General features: G+C 45.7%; 1 protein-coding gene across 9 annotated transcripts in view; it reads left to right on the forward strand.

Annotated features, from left to right (window-relative positions):
- The window catches only part of MAPK8 (mitogen-activated protein kinase 8), a 105,566-nt gene extending 96,476 nt beyond the window's left edge, over positions 1-9,090 (forward strand). For 7 of the 9 annotated variants that reach the window (XM_039911621.1, XM_039911618.1, XM_039911617.1 and 4 more), the window contains 2 exons: positions 4,377-4,454; positions 8,059-9,090. In XM_039911621.1, the coding sequence (XP_039767555.1) occupies positions 4,377-4,454; positions 8,059-8,204 (224 nt within the window). In that variant the 3' untranslated portion in view covers positions 8,205-9,090. Of the gene's footprint in view, positions 1-4,376; positions 4,455-4,938; positions 4,974-8,053 lie in introns of all 9 variants that reach the window. The other 2 variants (XM_039911622.1, XM_039911623.1) reach the window with 2 other exon arrangements.
- The last annotated feature ends 10,372 nt before the right edge of the window (positions 9,091-19,462 follow it).

The raw sequence follows: 19,462 nt of genomic DNA on the forward strand, positions 1-19,462 counted from the left end.
GAGATATTTTTGGCTCGAGGATGAAGAGCCGGGGGATCCGGAGGCTGTGGCCAGAGCGCTGGAGAACTCGTGGGGCCTGAGGAAAGATGTCTGGCACTTCCCAGCTTCACCCAGGTCATTGACAACAGGTTGCCAGTAAAACTAACGGGACCCAAGATAGGGACCTTCAGTAGGTCATGGGTTCTAATCCCAGCTCTGCCACTTGTCTTCTCTGTGACCTTGAGCAAGTCACTTCATTCAATAATAATAATGTTGGTATTTGTTAAGCGCTTACTATATGCCAAGCACTGTTCTAAGGGCTGGGATAATCAGGTTACCCCAGGTGAGGCTCACAGTCTTAATCCCCATTTTACAGATGAGGTAACAGGCACTGAGAAGTGAAGTGACTTGCCCAAAGTCACACAGCTGACAGGTGGCGGGGCCGGGATTAGAACCCATGACCTCTGACTCCTAAACCTGTGCTCTTTCCACTGGGCCACGCTGCTTCTGTGAGCCTCAGTTCCCTCATCTATAAAATGGGATTAAGACTGTGAGCCCCATGTGGGACAGGGACTTGGTCCAAGCTGATTTGTTTGCATCCACCCTAGTGCTCAGTACAGTGCATGGCACGTAGCGCTTAACGAATACTACAGTAATGATAATAGTAATATTCACCCTCATTCACCAATTCTTCCCGTGTCATTCTATATGAAAAGTTACCATTCTTGATGGGATGTCAGCTGCTCAAACTATTTAATCCCCAATCAGCTTCAAGAAAAATTGCCAGTTAAACATTCAACTTGATTTTGAGGTTGTTCTTGATAAAAGAAATTACCCAGTCTGTCATCAATGGGTCAGGAACCTTCCCTGAAGCTCATCTCCCAGGAGGGATTCAGGAAACTTTGAAAAAAGGCTCATTTTCTTGTTGGCTTCTCTTTCTCCCCAACCTTAGGGACTCCCAGTAGCCAAGGTGTGTGCAGCGAGCGAATCAGTTTCCTCCAGCAGCAGGCCCTCAGCAGAGAGTTCAGAGGCAGAAGTGGGTTTCTCCAGAACCCTTCTTGGAGTATTTTCTTTGGAATTGTATGGCTTTCGGAAATTCATGAGCTTGAAGTGAGATTGCCTAGTGGCTTCTTGGGGGAGATTTTGCAGGGATTTGTTTCTTTTTAATATTTAAGCACTGTCTATGTGCCAGGAACCATTCTTAAGCACTAGGGTGATTATTCTGATCAGGTCGGACACAGCCCTCGTCCCACATGGAGCTCCCAATCTTAATCCCCATTTTTACAGGTGAGGTGATTGAGACACAGAGAAATTAAGTGACTTGCTCAGGGTGACTTGCAGACAAGTAGCAGAGCCAGAATTAGAACTCAGTCCTTCTGACTTCCAGGCCCCTGCTCGATCCACTAGGCCATGCTACTTCTCTAAAGGGATCAGGTCACTGTTGGGTGGTAATGGTTAAAATGTGAGTTTTGCAATAGGACAGTTAGTTTCATTCATTCATTCATTCATTCATTCAATAGTACTTATTGAGCGCTTACTACGTGCAGAGCACTGCACTAAGTGCTTGGAATATACAATTCGGCAACAGATAGAGACATTCCCTGCCCAGTGACGGGCTTACAGTCTAATCTGAGGGAGTGTCCTCTGACATGGGCCATAACAATGCTTAGTACCAAATTTGTTTTGAGCCTCAGAGGGCCCTGGGATCTTTGCAGAATATTCAGTTTTATTGCCATTAACTAAGTTTTTGAACTGAACTTTCCTTTTCCTCCTTTCAGATGAAAGGAAGTGACTGTACTCTAAGAGGGTGAATCTCACCTGTAGGGGGGATGCTAAACATAAATTGAATAAAATCAAACTTTAAAAATGGAGCAATTTCATCCACTTTGAAGATTTCTCCAATGGTCTCTCCAATGTGCATGACAGCTGAATGCATTTTTCCTCTCTCAGCTGGAAAAGACTAGATAAGGACAATATCAAAACCCACCAAAAATGCTTCTACAGAATTAAACCCAGCAGAATAGGGGGGCGGGGGGAAACAAAACAAAAAAAAATGGGCTGAAGTATTCCAGAAGTCAGTGGATCCTCCTTTATGATTTGGGCAGTGGGCAAAAGACTCCGAAAGGAAGCATGAGAACGTGTTCCAATCAAAGAATTGCAGAAGGCCAAGGAGGAAAGTCTCGAGGCTCCAAAATGTATCCCTGTAGACTCAGCAGTCTTGGTGCAGATGCAGCTTCCGTTGGCTGCGCGGGACTGCGTTCAGCTCAAGATTTTGGAGGTCCCTTTTTTTTTTCCTCCAAAAAGCAACTTTAGCAAGTGGTGCTTCAAACAGATTTAAGCAGCTTCTCACAAATAAGGCTTTGGAACTTTAAGCCAAAAATAAGCAGACCCAGTAGCTCAATCACAGTATGCAGAGTAATAATAATAATGTTGGTATTTGTTAAGCGCTTACTATGTGCCGAGCACTGTTCTAAGTGCTGGGGTAGATACAGGGTAATCCAGTTGTCCCATGTGGGGCTCATTTTAAAGATGAGGTAACTGAGGTACAGAGAAGTTAAGTGACTTACCCACAGTCACCCAGCTGACAAGTGGCATAGCTGGGATTCGAACCCATGACCTCTGACTCCCAAGCCCGTGCTCTTTCCACTGAGCCATGCTGCGAATTGTGACAGGAGTGAGGGCAGCAAAGCCAGTTGTGGACCCAGAATGAAAAGATAATATCCAGAAAAGACCTGCCTTTACACAGGTTCAGTTCCCCCCCAAAGAAGCAGCGTGACCCGGTGGGTCATCAGGCTTGGGAGTTAAAGAACCTGAGTTCTAATTCCACCTCCGTCATTGGTCTGCTGGGTGACCTTGGGCAAGTCATTTCACTTCTCGGGGCCTCAGTTACCTCCTCTGTAAAATGGGGATTGAGACTGTGAATGAACCCCGTGTGGGACAGGGGACTATGTCCGACCTGATTATCTTGTAGCCACGCCAGTGCTTAGTACGGCATCTGGCACATAACAAGCACTTAACAAACGGCTTTAAAACCCGGGTTTTCACTATGGCTGTTGGCTAGAACGCCACAGCGGGATGAGGAGAATCTGGCATCGTGTGTCGGGCTCGATTCAGATGAATGCAGTGTGGGAAGACATGGGATAATGTCAGAGTCTCCATTCCCCGCCACCCCCAAAGGGCCACCTCTATATTTTCTCCCAGTGCTTATTTAGTCCATTGCCCTACACATGATGTCTCTTAAATATGGTTGCCATAGCATTATTATTATTTTTACAGAGCACATTCTCCGTTCATTGGGGTTCGGCAAGAATGCCTCCCCCACATTACAGGAGAACTCAGTATTATAACCACTCCCAGAAGAAGATCCAAAGTCTTTTCCCCAGAGTTAATTTTGAGCTAAAGGAAAAGCCATTAAAAGTGAATTGAAGACCGGTTACTTAATAATAATAATAATAACAATAATGAGTGGGGTATTTAAGTGCTTACTGTGTCCGTAAGCGCTGGGATGGATACAAATAAATCAGGTTGTACACAGTCCCTGTCCCATGTGGGGCTCACAGTCTCAATCCCCATTTTCAGAAGAGGTAACTGAGGTGCAGAGAAGTGAAGTAACTTGCTCCTGGTCACACAGTAGACAAGTGGCGGGGCTGGAATTAGAACCCTTGACCTTCTGATTCCCAGGCCTGTGCTCTGTCCATTAGGCCATGCTGCTATTTGTGCTTAATTGTAATTAGCCTTTTTCAGTAATGCCATTCAGGTTTTCTGTTCTGTGGCTCTGAAACTTTGCTCCCAGTAGGGGTTGAAATTGAAGTAAGGAATGTAGTTCCGTCGGTCAGTCAGTCGAATTTATTCAACTCCTGTTGTGTGGGGATTAAGATTGTGAGCCCCATGTGGGGCAGTGACAATGTCCAATCTGATTATCTTGTATCTACTTCAGTGCTTAGTACGGTGCCTGGCACATAGTAAGAGCTTAACAAATACCTCATTTTTAAAAAAAGGTTATTTTTAGCCCTGTTCTGGCCCAAAGGGGATGGCTGATGGGGTGGGCCATTCATTATAAAGGATGGGGAAGAGTTTAAAAGTTAAGGGAGAGCATGACAAGAACCCGGAGGAGGGAAGAGTGAAGATGGCAGGGAATAACGATGGGCGGGAAGGGATGAAGGATGAAATGGAGGCCAGGGGAGAAGGTATTGAAGAGGAAAAAGACATCGTAATTGTGTGTTCTGTCAGAGGTTTATATCCATCTTCCCTGCCTTTGCTGCCTCTTTGGCCCACCTGCACGGTTCCCCCCACCACCCCCGCTGGACCCCCAGAACCGTGTTCTTATTTGCGACAAGATCTGTCTATCTTATCTAGAGCACATGGATTCACTTGTAAATCTGTTATTTGTGTTTCAGAGTTGATATATAAGGAGGTTATGGACTTGGAAGAGAGAACCAAGAATGGGGTTATACGGGGACAGCCTGCTGCTTTAGGTTGGTTACAATATAAGCTCTGTTCTAATCTGTGCTCTCTTTCTCACTCTCTGTATCATCACTGGGCCCTGATCCAATCCTTTTGCTGTAGGATCACTCATCATAGCAGCTAGACGTTCCCCCTAAGGGCTACAGGTTTGTGTTCCAACCGGGGAAGAGACCAGAAAGCAGTATTCTATCTCATTTCGTGTTATAGTCGCCAAAACCGGTTCGAGCGCGGGAAATGGGTGTTGAAATAAATGCAGTTATATTGGCGTCTGTGAGAGAGAAATTTTTAGGAAGAAAGTACTCCTTAACACCGGTGAGATTGTCGAGTCATTTGAGAAAATTTACTTCTGGGATCATTTTGAGGATCTCTGATGACCACCACCCTACCCACCGTCAGACTTATTTAAGCTACATCTCCTCTAAAGGGCCTTTCCTGACCAAGCCAATTTTTTCCCCTACTCCCTCTCTCTTCTGCACTGCCGATGGACTCGATAAGCTTCCCTCCCTCAGCCCCACAGCACTTAGGTACATGTAAGTAATTTATTTTCACGTCCGACCCCCCTTCTAGACCGTAAGCTCCTTGTGGAGAAGGAATGTGACTACCAACTCTGTTGTTTTTGTACTCCCCCAAGCACTGAGTACAGGGCTCTGCGCACAGACAGCTCTCAATAAATACTACTGATTGATGGTTAGTCAAGTCTTAGCAATTCCCAGATGGAATCAAGCAGCTGCTAGTGTAGGAATAGCCCTTTGCCTGGCAGGGCTGTTTAATTCAAAGAACCTGAGGGAAAGATTCCAACCGCTGATATTCAGGACTGTAGGGTGACATAATGGATGGATAGTAGGGGGAGCCACTGAAAAAGAAACCAGGTGGAAGGAGCTGGAAAACACGTCCCCACTTCCGATGCAATTTTTGTGTAAATTGTCATCTTCGATTTGAAAATCGTAAAAGCTGAAGAATAAATCGGATGCAAATAGAGTGGTGGCATTTCATTTCTTGATTTTAAAAATCAACTTTAAATACAATGCAAGGCAGAAGCCCCAACTTAAAGGTCCGTTTTAGGTAACTCCTTCTAATAATTGGTAGGGGGATTGAGTGTGCAGCGGAGGGGTCAGTGCAACACTTGAGAAGTACCAAATTGATGTTTATTCCCTGCACATAAGGAGCTTACACTAGTGGGGGAGACAGAAATAAAACTCGAGGTTTTTTGTTTGTTTGTTTTCTATGGTATTTAACTGCGTGCCAGGCACTGTACTGAGCTCTGGGGTAGGTATAAGTTAATCAGGTTGGACCTATTCCATGTCCTACATGGGGCTCACAGTCCTAATCCCCATTTTACAGATGAGGTAACTGAAACACAGGAAAGTTAAGTGACTTGCCCAAGGTCGCAAAGCAGACAAGTGACGGAGCCAGGATTAGAACCCAAGTACTCTGACGTCCAGACCAATGTTTTATCTTCAAGACAGCCTGGATAACTGGAGCAGCGTGGATAGAGCACGGGCCTGGGAGTCCGAAAGTCATGGGTTCTAATCCCGGCTCCGTCACTTGTCCGTGTGACACTGGGGCAAGTCGTTTCACTTCTCCGTGCCTCACTTACCTCGTCTGGAAAATGGGGATTTAGACTGTGAGCCCCACGTGGGGCAGGGACCGAGTCCAACTCGATCTGCTTGTATCCACCCCAGAGCCTGGCACGTAATAAGCGCTTAACAAATGCCATTATAATTATTATTATAACTTAGAGAAATCTAAATTAGTTATGCAATTGAGTGAACATATATACAGAAGCGCTGACAGTGGGTATAGATCAGGAACCTAAATGCTAGAGAGGGCTGAATGTCTTTTAACTACTTGTGGTCCCGAGCATTAATCAGGGGTGCCTTGCCATCAACATGAAGGGCATCGCCCAAAGCGGTAGTGAGTTTATGCTGCGGGCAGCATTCTGTATCAGGCGCTCTGCTACAGGCAGCGGAGTATAAGACATGGTTCTCGCCCTTGAAGACGAGTCATAGAATCATAATAGTTATAATCATGGCATTCGCGAAGCATTTACTACGTGCCAAGAATTGTTTTAGGCACTGGGATCGATCCACATAATCAGGGTCGATTCAGTCCCTGTCCCGTATGGGGCTCACAGTCTGAGAAGGGGCTAAGATTTAATCCCCGTGGTACAGGTGAGGAGACTGAGGCACGGAGAATTTAAGTGACTTGGCCCCAGGTCACACAGCAGCAGGTGGCAGGGCTGGGATTAGTAGGATCCCGGTCCTCTGACTCACAAGTCCGTGCTCTTTCCACTAGGCCACGCTGCTTCGTGTAGGAGGCCAGAAAAAGTGAAAAACTAACCCTTAGAAAGAGTATCTCGTATTCCCGCACTCTTCAGATCTCACCTAAAGTCTCCCCCTCATCTTCCTTGTCGTCCTCTCCATAGAACACTTGATCATCTCTAGGGCACTAAAGGCCAGAGCAATCTCTTATGTCCCACTCTGCTCAGATTTATCATTATCTCTCATTGTCAGACGTAATAGCCCCACCAAGTGAAGTGCTTTGACTTCACCTCTGACATTCTGTACTGTAGAAGATCAAAATTCCTTGTGCCGAGTATCAGACCCATCTGTCGGGAGCTATAATTGAACGGGAACTTTATAGAGACCACTCCCTCCGGTGACCAGAATCTATTACCTTTAGCACCTTATTTTCCTACGATAGAGCTTAAATTCGTGTTCATTTCCTTTTCCGAGTACATATTCCCAATTATTTTTTTTTGAACTGACCAGGAGCTGAAAGCTCTAGCTCCTAGGTTGTCGGCAGCTGGAAATGGAGCCCAGTCACCTGATCCCACTGCCAGTCGACCACTGAAGATGATCGAGCCCGTAAGCTCCCTGCGGGCAGGAATCAGGGCTCCCAACTCTACTGACGTGTAATGATAATATTCACAATAATAATGACGGTATTTGTTAAGCGCTTACTTTGTGTTGGATGCTGCACTAAGCGCTGGGCTGGATACAAGCAAATCGCGTTGGGCTCATACCTTGTCCCACTTGGGGCTCAGAGTTTTAAGCCCCATTTTACTGATGAGAGAACTGAGGCCCAGAGAACAATAATAACAATAATAATATTAATGGTATTTGTTAAGCCCTGATTATGTGCCAAGCACCGTTCTAAGCACTGGGGTAGATACAAGGTAATCACGTTGTCCCACGTGGGGCTCACAGTCCTAATCTGCATTTTACAGATGAAGTAACTGGGACACGGAGAAGTGCAGGCAGGGGCTTGCCCAGTGTCACCCAGCCGACAAGCGGCGGAGCCGGGATTAGAACTCACGACCTGTGACTTCCAAACTCGGGCTCTTTCCATTTAAGAAGTGAAGTGACTCGCCCAAGGTCACGCCGCAGCAGCTAAGTGGCCGAGCCGGGATTAGAACCCAGGTCCCTCCGACTCCCAGGCCCTCGTCGTATCCAGCAGGCCTCGCACCGTACCCTCCCACGGGCTCTTTAGAGTGCTCGGCACGCAGTCCGCGCTCGGTGAGGTCCCCCGATTGGAGAGCGCTGGCGGAGTGCAGACAGCCAGGCCCGCGACCGTATCTGCAACTGATTTGCTGTTTTGTTTCTCATAGCACAGGTGCAGCAGTGATCAATGGCTCTCAGCATCCGTCGTCATCGTCATCCGGCAACGATGTGTCTTCAATGTCAACAGATCCCACGCTGGCCTCCGATACGGACAGCAGTCTAGAGACGTCCGCTGGCCCCCTGGGCTGCTGTAGATGACTACTTGGTCCTTGGTTGGGTGGGTGGGCTCGGGGGTCGTTTAGTCATTGATAGAACTACTTTAAAAACAATCGAGTGGATTTTTTTTTTTTTGTTGTTGTTCGTTTGTTTTTTGGTTTTTTGTTTTGGTTTTTTTTTCGAGTGGTTTTTTCAAAGAATAATTGTAGAATTCATTTTACGGTAAAGTAGGATTTTTTTTTTTTTGGTTGTTGCTGTTTCAAGTGCTGTAATTTAAAATGTAAGTTGTGTTGAAAAAGCAGCCGCAAAAATGTATTGTATTTTTTGCTGTAATTAACTGTATAATGTAAACCTAATAATTTTGTCATGGTTTTTCAATTTCGCATATTTGCTTTACTTTTATGCTGCTGATCTTTTTTTACTGACTTTGTAAGATTTGTTTTATCAAAGCAATTATGTGGTGACCTGCCCCTATCATGAATTATTTAAGATTTTTATAGGTTTTCTGATTCCTTTTTTTTTTTTTTAAACTAGAATCTATTCCAGATGTTTTGTTCATGATGTTATCCTTCAGGGATATACGCTTGGTCGTGGGTTTCGTCCCTGGGAAGAGCAGGGGAAAGAGCTCACTGGAGCCGGTTAATTTTCCAGTAAGACTACTGTATGAGAAGTGAGCTTAAACAGACCGAAATCAGAACCCTCTCATTCTGGCTCCTTGCCACGATCGGTCGATCTCTCACGACCCTCGGCAAAGTCACTTCATCTCGATGGCCGTCTAAATCCCAGAATTCGAAATAGCCAACCTGCCAAAAGTGATGTATTCTTCAAAATGTGTGGCATGCTAATAGCTTATGATCACATAAGTCAAGAGGATACTTCATGAATAATGCATTTCAATGCAAATAAACATATGGTTTACTTCTACTAACTACTAGCCTGTTTTTGTACACACGGAACAAGCTCCCCAGAACCTCTGGGTCTCCCGACACCTTGTGGGCTTATTTCCCTTTACCACCCACGGCTCCGCGACGCTTCTCACGCCCCGTCCTTAGATCGATCGCTCGTTGAAGTCTTGTTCTTGGCGGGTGAAGGAGGGGCACCCTCCCGGCCGTTCGATTCGCCCACCGGACGGAGCGTGTTCGTATTAACTAGTGGCCGTTGACGGGCAAGGTCGGCATCCAGGTCGATGATTCTTCTTCGGCCTGAATCCCCAACGTGCCGAACGATAGTGTAAAATGAATGGTGCGGGTCCAGGCGGGTGCGGGTTCGCCGCTTCCATTTTATATTTGCCAAATGATTTATCGATAAGTGAGTCATCTCCAGAGGTCAGTCTGATATTTCACGTGAGGCGTCCTCACCCAGAGGGCGCACCCGCACCCAAGTCGGGCCGTTCCCATTGAAGGAAAAAGGAAATGAGTTGAGACAAGTGTCGGCACATTGAAAGCAGAAGGCACGGGGGAGCCAGCCGACGTGCTTGAGAGCAAATGTGGCTTCATTTCAGCGGTTGGCGAGGGGTTTCGTCGGGAGATTATCGGGATGAATAGCCGCTCCTCTGATCGTTGTTTGTAAATCTCGTAATGCTCAATATTTAGGTCAGATGGATCGATTTTGGGGATCAGAGAAAAGCTCCCCGGGCTAGGGTGAGCGGCCCTGCTGTTGCAGCAGTGTGAGATTCCAGTAGTAGAGCTCTGCTTTAGGAAACAGTTTCCCAGGCTTGGACATTCCCCTAGCTGAGTAGGTAAGGTTGGCGTCGCACTTTAAAAATGCAGACTTTCTAGATGTGAAGACTGTGCATACAGACTTCCGTGATGTGAAGAAAGAGAAAGTACGTTTCCTTTCAAAGTAGAGCTACTTCTCTCAGCCCCCTTTCGTTACAAACAGTGAAGTAAAGCGTTAATGTAGTCGCTGTGACTCAGAGCCACCTTTGAAGAATTGGCATGTTCCGTCTGACTCCAGAAAACCTGAGCTCACCTATTCCCCTAATAGGAGGTAGAATTCAAGGACGTCGAAAAGATTTACGGGCCCGTGCGTTGAACGGGAGGTTGGTTGGCTAAATGTTGTGTGTCCCGAATCGTAATTTCCTTGTGTTTTTCCCCCGTGGAACATTGTGGAGTGTATGTGTATGAATGTGTGATGCGTGTGTGTTACTGGAGGGAAGGGGGAAGAGTGTGGTTTTTAAAAATGTCTTTAATACAAGTCACAAATAAGACTGCCATCAGCAACTGCTCATGTAAAAACCTCCTTTCGGGTCACAATTTTTATGCAGAATACCGTCATGGATGACCTGGATATTTATTACCACCTTGACCCTTATGAATTCTAACACTAAGCTGGACCTGTTGTTGTGCAATTTTTCCCACCCAAAAATAACACACCTATTCTGTTGAAGTATATTCCGGCTTCTCGGGTCATTATTCTTTAACCCTCCTTTTACGAGTGATTGTGTTAGAGCAATATTAATCCGTTAATTGGGCAGTCGTATCTGTGCATTCATATCTGGTGGTTCATCCATGTTAGGTGATTTTTATAGTTCGTGGGTTTTTATTTTTCACTGCGATCATAAAATGCAAAAGGCACACTTCATAAGAATCGATCTCGCAATGAATATATCACGTCATAAAACCCCTGAAATCTCCCAGAAGGACATGGGCGTGAGAACGGGCCTTATTTTATGCATTGAGATTCATCGGCACCATTCTCCACCATCACTGTCATCATCGATGATGTTTACTGAGTGTTTAATCTGTGCAGAGCACTGTACCAAACGCTTGGGAAAGCACATTACAACAGAGTTGGTAAACACGCTCCCCGCCTTCATTGAGCTTACAGTCTGGAGGGGAGAATGACCCCAGTACTGCTTAGGGTGATGAAGTCGGTTCATTGGTCACTGATGGTTATTGATGAAATCGTTAATAGTCCTGAACATCTCCTAAATTTCAAAATTAGATTTGAGGACCGTTATCTACCATCCGTATGAGGACATCACTATTCAGTGCGCTCCTGCGGCCTTAGCTTGCCCGCGATATTTACGTTGAAGGGTGGAGTAAATTTTCAAAGGATCCTCCGTGTTGGTCCACGTGTACTGATTTTAGACACACTCAAGATCAGAAGGGCTGCAGGAAGGCCCCCGGTCTCTTATTCAGAAAGTTGCTCATCAACAATGGAAAATTGAATAGCCCTTTTGAGAGTTTCCTATCGGCATCATTTTCAGTGCATCTCATCCTTCCCAGTGGTGATAATGGACCTTTAAATTTTTCTTGTTGGATTGTAAATGACTGCTTCCTTTCACTTGCTAGCAACTGGAAATTGAGAGGGTGATTAAGGGCAGAGATGGATAGTTTGGGGTAAAGTTAGAAAGTTCATATGAAAAAATGCTAATTTAAATCTGTCTGGTTCACTTAATTGCTCTTAGTTAAGTGCTCGTAAAGGAGAGTCTAGTAAGAGTAACACTTTACTAAGCATTTTTGGCACAGCTTTCTCTCCATGATTACCACTTGTCATAAGCGTACCTTTGGATTAATTTTGCACAGTGTTTCCACTCTCATAATCACTTACAGATTAATCTAGGTTTTTATTGAACTACCTCACACTGATTTTCTATGCTTTCTTGAATGAACTGTTGCCCTTACTCTTCGACTTACGCTGAATGTGAACTAGAAGTGTGTGTTTGTGTGTGTTGCTTTTTTTTTAAACTATTTCATGGCCAATGTTGGTAGAGTCCATAGCAGTAAGTAATGTAAAATGTGAACTTCGCATAAGTAAGAGACATTCACGTGTAATTCTTTATGGCTGTATATGCTGACAGTTCGTGTTAGATGTGATTTGGTGAATTGTCGAGTTTTTTGTAAGAAAAAATAATCCGCTGATGTTATCGGTCCATCCTTTGCATTTTACAAACGGAACAAATCTTCGTCAATTTTACGAACAGATGAATTACTTTTGTAGGCCCAGAATTCGGTATATTTTTGAGAAGCATTTACTCTTTTAACCTAACAAGGGTGTTGAGCAAAATTGGCTATGTTCTATGGATGAGACCTCTATTTTCTCAATTTAAATTTAGATTATCTGTTGGGGCAGGGGTGGGAGGGAGAGAGGGGAAGGGAGGGAAGGGCAGGTAAAACCTGACAGCTCAAACATGTGAACTCACAATTGCTTTTTCTCCCCGTGAAATCCATTTCCGTTAGAATTATTTCCTCTTTCTTCTCCCCTTGCCATCCTTCCAGGCAAACAACTGTGGCCCTCGTGGGGAATGCTGACGGTTATTGTGGATTTTTTTTAACATTCATGCCATAGGTCATTAAACATGCATCACTGGAATGTAAACATTGTTGCCTAGTATGTCATTTGGTTATATTTTAAATAAAAAAGGAAAAGTATGACCATTATAAAAGTTTAGAGTTTTTTTCATTGATATGTGGCATTTCCATGTAGAATTGTTTAGACTTGCCCTAGTGCTGTAGATTGTTGTACTATCATGTGAAAGGGCTACAGCTCGGGACACTGGGGATTACTTAGATTCCGAGATTTTGGTGATGCAAACTTCAGGTTCCCAGGAGTAACTCAGATTCCTTGGATCAGAGATTCCAATCCAACAGGCATATAACATCATCCTTTTGGACATCCCAAGGAAAGTCGAAGTGAACCATTCCTAAGGCCCAACCCTGTGCAGAAATGTCCAAGAGAACTTTGTACAAGGGTCCCGGGCCCTTGACTAAAAGCCAGCTGAAAGCTTGGCCTTGTCCAAACTCTAAGCAATCCAGCCTCCAAATCCTTGAAAAGTTGAAAGTTCAGCGGTGATAAAATTATTTCGATTGAGCGCTTACAATGTTTCAAGCACTGGACTTAAACATGGGGTAAATAGGGTATAAGGAGATGAGACACAATCTTTGTCCCACTTGGGGCTCGCAGTCCCACGGGAGGATGAAAAGAGGCATTTGATCCCCCACTTCCCTCCTGCCTGGAACTCCTTCCGTCTTCAATTCCGACAGACAGACAGACAGACAATCTCCCCATCTTCAGATCCCTCCTAAAATTGCTTCTCCTCCAGGAAGCCTTCCCTGACCAGTATGTCATCTCCCGACCCTACTCGCCCTTGATACTCACCCCCCTCCCGGCCCTACAGCACTTACGTACGTGTCCTTAAACTCTGCTGCTTCCCCTATCTGTAATTTAGCGGCTCTTTCCCCCACTGTAAGCTCCTTGAGGGCAGGGATCATTACCTATCGACACTGTTATATCCTCACAAGCAGCATAGCCTAATGAAAAGAACACGGGCCTGAAATTCATTGGTCCTGGGTTCTAATCACAGTTCTAACATTTGCTGTGTGACCTTGGGTGGATCTCTTAACTTCTCTGGGCCTCAGTTCCTGCATCTGCAAAATGGGGATTCAGTACCTGGTCTCCTTACTACTTAGACTGTGAGCCTCATATGGGACCTGATTTTCATGAATCCACCCCAGCACTTAGTACAGTGTTTAGCGCATAGTAAGTTCTAAATAAATGCCAAAATAATCCTTATTATGTACCTAGTACAGTGCCCCACCCTAGAAAGTGCTCGGTAAATACTGTTGATAGGGGAACTGCGGCACAGAGAAATTGCCCAGGATCACTCAGTGGACAAGTGGCAGAGTCAGAATTAGAACCCCTGTCACTTGACTGCCAGGCGTGTGTTCTGTCCATTAGAAAAGACACCCCATTGAGGAGTATTGCTGAGCCCCAAAATCAATGTGTGAGTTGATCCAAAACACACTGCTCTGGGAATTGAGAGACCCAGATTCTGGGCTTAATAATAATAATAATAATGATGTAGCTTAAATAAGCCGCATGGCTTAGTGGAAAGAGCCCGGGCTTGGAAGTCAGAAGACATGGGTTGTAATCCCAGCTCTGCCACTTGTCTGCTGTGTGACTTTGGGCAAATCACTTCACTTCTCTGTGCCTCCGTTACCTCATCTGTAAAATGGGGATTAAGACTGTGAGCCCCACGTGGGACAACCTGATTCTTTTAACTACCCCAGTGCTTAGAACAGTCCTTGGCAATACTAAGCACTTAACCAATACCATTATTATTATTATTATTATTATTAAGCACTTACTATTTGCCCAGGCACTGAGCTAAGCGCTGAGGTAGATACGAAGTTATTAGGTTGGATGGACCCAGTTTCAGTCGGTCACAGTCTTAATCCCTACTTTACAGATGAGGTAACTGAGGCACAGAGAAGTGAAGTGATACGCCCAAGTTCACACAGCAGAGAAGTGGTGGAGCCGGGATTAGAACCCAGGACCTTCTGACTCCCAGGACTGTGTTCTGTATCCACTAGGCCACACTGCTTCCCTACTCACTTCTGGCAGTGGTTGGCTAAGTGGATGAAGGCCACGCCCACACTTCAATGGCTTCTACCCTTCTGCCTGCCTATTCCCTGGCCGTACCGTGTACCACAACGGGACCGCAAGGGACAGGAAAGAGAGAGCGAGTGAAATGGGGCAAAGACCGCTGCCCCTGAAATCGAAAAAACTCCTCACTCTAGGCTTCAAGGCTCTCCATCACCTTGCCCCTTCTTACCTCTCCTCCCTTCTCTCTTTCTACCGCCCACCCCACATGCTCCGCTCCTCTGCTGCCCACCTCCTCACCGTCCCTCGGTCTCGCCTATCCCACCGTCGACCCCCGGGCCACGTCCTCCCGCGGTCCCGGAACGCCCTCCCTCCTCACCTCCACCAAACTCATTCTCTTCCCCTCTTTAAATCCCTACTTAAAGCTCACCTCCTCCAAGAGGCCTTCCCAGACTGAGCTCCCCCCTTTTTCCCTCTGCTCCCTCTACCCCCCTTCACCACTCCGCAGCTGAACCCTCTTCTCCCCCCTTTCCCTCTCCTCCCACTCTCCCATCCCACCCCCTCAGCACGGTACTTGTCCGCTCGACTGTATATATCTTTATCACCCTATTTATTTTGTTTATTTTGTTTAATGAGATGTACATCACCTTGATTCTATTTAGTTGCCATTGTTTTTATGAGACGTTCTTCCCCTTGACTCTATTTGCCATTGTTCTTGTCTGCCTGTCTCCCCCGATTAGACTGTAAGCCCGTCAAAGGGTAGGGACTGTCTCTATCTGTTGCCGACTTGTACATTCCAAGCGCTTAGTACAGTGCTCTGCACATAGTAAGCACTCAATAAATACTATTGATTGAATGAATGAATGAATGAATGAATGAATGAATTCCCCCTCACAGGTTCTCAATCCCGTAGCCTCTGGATTGAGGCTCAGCCATCATTCCCTATCAAACCACCACCATCCTCGTCATCTGGGTCCACAGAGAACGTTTAGAACCAGGCTCTCCATGACCATTGCCTGGCTTCCCTTTAAACACTCAACGGGCCCACTCGGGCCCAAGAAGAAAGGGACTCCCGATTGAAGGGTTTGTCTGGCCGTTTTCAGAAGGCGCTTTAAAGGCTTTGTCTTAGCCTAGGCCCAGTGTTCTGGCTGGACGAGCTCTGCGACTCTGGGCTGCACTGCGGTACATTCGAGATCAAAAGGATCCGCATGCTTTTTAATTGCGGGAGCTGCCAAATGATTGGAAGCCCCACAGCCACTGCAGATCGCGGTCCTGCTGTTTTCAATGTTCAGTAGGGTCACTTTAATCACATCACTCAAGAAATGCAGAAAGGACAAAAAAAACCCTTTCATTTATCACGGTTATGTATGAATTTCATTTCAAAATGTATTTTAGCACCTTTCTGTGAAAGTCTCATATTCACCAAAGAGAACTGGCTGAACGGAATAGATTTTTTTTTTTGTTCTTATCATTGTATTTGATTTCTGTTCATCATTTGTGGAAAATTATGAAGCATCTGAATGTCTTCATTTTTATTTATATTTTTGCTGAAGCCCATGAGATGACACAATCAGGTGTTTCCAAAGTAAATCTGTTTTTCCTGTTGAACATGTGCTTAGATCATTTATGAAATAATGTTCCCAAGTTTTTTAAATACACCAGACTGAATTCCATTTATTATATATATATGTGTGTGTATATATAGAGAGAGAGAGAGAGGAGAGATGTACCAATTCAAAAATTCTTAGCATTATGGTTTTCTTTAATTTACAATTTTTAAGCCATTTCTGTACATTATCTACTAATCACTTTCTCTTTAGGAGGGAAGACTTGTAAATTCCAGTTATTCCTTGGCTAAATTTGATGACATTAAAATGAGCTGTAATTGTTCACTTTGAATCGGGTCTAATTGGGAAGTAGTCAAAATTCCCAAAATGGGTGTTTAATAGGTCATGAAATCGTTTCTCTAGGAGATGGAAGAAACTTGCTGTGGTTCATGTCTGATGTCTTAGCAATCAAGAGTAATTCTTTAGGTCAAGCTAAACTCCCTGACTTTAAAGGATAATTTGATGTCATCATGTCTTTGTGATAAACAGGATTAAAGTACTTTTAAAAACAAAACTAGAAAGTTTGGATAGTTTATTAGGTCTCCCAGATGATGCTAAAACAAAATCCGTTTATCGTTGTATTGTTCTTTCCCAAGTACTTAGTACAGTGCTCTGCACACAGTAAGCGCTCAATAAATAAGATTGAATGAATCTGTGTATCTAAAAGTTGACTGTTGATGTTAACCTCCTAATAAGAACCTTCATTTCTCTAAGAACACTTAGTACAGTGTTCTGCACCCAGTAAGTGCTCAATACATTTGATTGATTTTCTCATCTACAAAGTATAATAAAAATTTTCCATGTGAGGTAGTGTCTTCTAGTGACACTGAAGTCTGGTGGTTGAATGGAGGCATCATGTTTTGTTTTGTTGTCTGTCTCCCCGTCTTAGACGGTGAGCCCGCCGTTGGGCAGGGAATGTCTCTATCTGTTGCCAAATTGTACATTCCAAGCTCTGAACATAGTAAGCGCCTATCAACCTTCACACGAAACAAAAACTCCTCACTCTTGGCTTCAAAGCTCTCCATCACCTTTCCCCTTCCTACCTCAACTTCCTTCTCTCCTTCTACATCCCACCCCATACACTCTGCACTCAATAAATACGATTGATTGAATGAATGGATGAAATCAGTTGCTATCTAACCCAAAGCTCTTCCTCCCAAAGAGCCCTTCCCTTCTTCCCCCTTGGCTTCATTTCAGAAAGCACGGCCTAGTGGAAAGAACCTGGGCCTCGAAGTCAGAAGATCTGGGTTTTAATTCCGGCTCCACCGCTAGTCTGCTGTGTGATCTTGGGTAAGTCACCACTTCTCTGGACCTCAGTTCCCTCATCTGAATAGGGATTTGACACTGTTCTCCCTCCTTAGACTGTGATGTGGTTATCTTCTATCTACCCCAGTGGTTAGTAGAGTGTTTGACAACAGTAAGCACTCAACAAATACCGCAATTTATTCTTACTTCTCAAAAGACCATGCCCTATGGTCCTCAGCCCCTTTCTTTTTCCTCACAATGGAGCTTAGTCAGTCAGTCAATCGTATTTATTGAGCCTTACTGTGTGCAGAGCACTGTACTAAGCGCTTGGGAGAGTAAAATATAGCAATAGACACATTCCCTGCCCACACCAAGCCTACAGTCTAGACTCTCCCTAGTTCAGATATCCTGTTCTGAAATGTTTCATGACAAATGTTTTTTGAAGACTAGCTGTGGGCTGAGCCTCTAGGAATAATGATGGTATTTGTTAAGCGCTTACTATGTGCCGTGCACTGTTCTAGTACTAGACTCCTGGACACGGTAGAAAGGAAGCAATCGATCAGTGGTATTTCATTCATTCATTCATTCAATAGTATTTATTGAGCGCTTACTATGTGCAGAGCACTGTACTAAGCTCTTGGGATGAACAGGTCGGCAACAGATAGAGACAGTCCCTGCCGTTTGACGGGCTTACAGTCTAATCGGGGGAGACGGACAGACAAGAACAATGGCACTAAACAGCGTCAAGGGGAAGAACATCTCGTAAAAACAATGGCAACTAAATAGAATCGAGGCGATGTACAATTCATTAACAAAATAAATAGGGTAACGAAAATATATACAGTTGAGCGGACGAGTACAGTGCTGTGGGGATGGGAAGGGAGAGGTGGAGGAGCAGAGGGAAAAGGGGAAAATGAGGCTTTAGCTGCGGAGAGGTAAAGGGGGGATGGCAGAGGGAGTAGAGGGGGAAGAGGAGCTCAGTCTGGGAAGGCCTCTTGGAGGAGGTGATTTTTAAGTAAGGTTTTGAAGAGGGAAAGAGAATCAGTTTGGCGGAGGTGAGGAGGGAGGGCGTTCCGGGACCGCGGGAGGACGTGACCCGGGGGTCGACGGCGGGATGGGCGAGACCGAGGGACGGCGAGGAGGTGGGCGGCAGAGGAGCGGAGCGTGCAGGGTGGGCGGTAGAAAGAGAGAAGGGAGGAGAGGTAGGAAGGGGCAAGGTGACGGAGAGCCTCGAAGCCTAGAGTGAGGAGTTTTTGTTTGGAGCGGAGGTCGATAGGCAACCACTGGAGTTGTTTAAGAAGGGGAGTGACATGCCCAGATCGTTTCTGCAGGAAGATGAGCCGGGCAGCGGAGTGAAGAATAGACCGGAGCGGGGCGAGAGAGGAGGAAGGGAGGTCAGAGAGAAGGCTGACACAGTAGTCTAGCCGGGATATAACGAGAGCCCGTAATAGTAAGGTAGCCGTTTGGGTGGAGAGGAAAGGGCAGATCTTGGCGATATTGTAGAGGTGAAACCGGCAGGTCTTGGTAACGGATAGGATGTGTGGGGTGAACGAGAGGGACGAGTCAAGGATGACACCGAGATTGCGGGCCTGCGGGACGGGAAGGATGGTCGTGCCATCCACGGTGACGGAGAAGTCTGGGAGCGGACCGGGCTTGGGAGGGAAGATGAGGACCTCAGTCTTGCTCATGTTGAGTTTTAGGTGGCGGGCCGACATCCAGGTGGAGACGTCCCGGAGGCAGGAGGAGATGCGAGCCTGAAGGGAGGGGGAGAGGACAGGGGCGGAGATGTAGATCTGCGTGTCATCTGTGTAGAGATGGTAGTCGAAGCCGTGAGAGCGGATGAGTTCACCGAGGGAGTGAGTGTAAATGGAGAACAGAAGAGGGCCAAGAACTGACCCTTGAGGAACTCCAACAGTTACAGGATGGGAGGGGGAGGAGGCTCCGGCGTAGGAGACCGAGAATGATCGGCCAGAGAGGTAAGAGGAGAACCGGGAGAGGACAGAGTCCGTGAAGCCAAGGTGAGATAAGGTATGGAGGAGGAGGGGATGGTCGACAGTGTCAAAGGCAGCAGAGAGGTCAAGGAGGATCAGAATGGAGTAGGAGCCATTGGATCTGGCAAGA

The sequence above is a fragment of the Ornithorhynchus anatinus genome, chromosome 3 (genome assembly GCF_004115215.2).
Source record: "Ornithorhynchus anatinus isolate Pmale09 chromosome 3, mOrnAna1.pri.v4, whole genome shotgun sequence".
NCBI lineage: Eukaryota > Metazoa > Chordata > Mammalia > Monotremata > Ornithorhynchidae > Ornithorhynchus > Ornithorhynchus anatinus.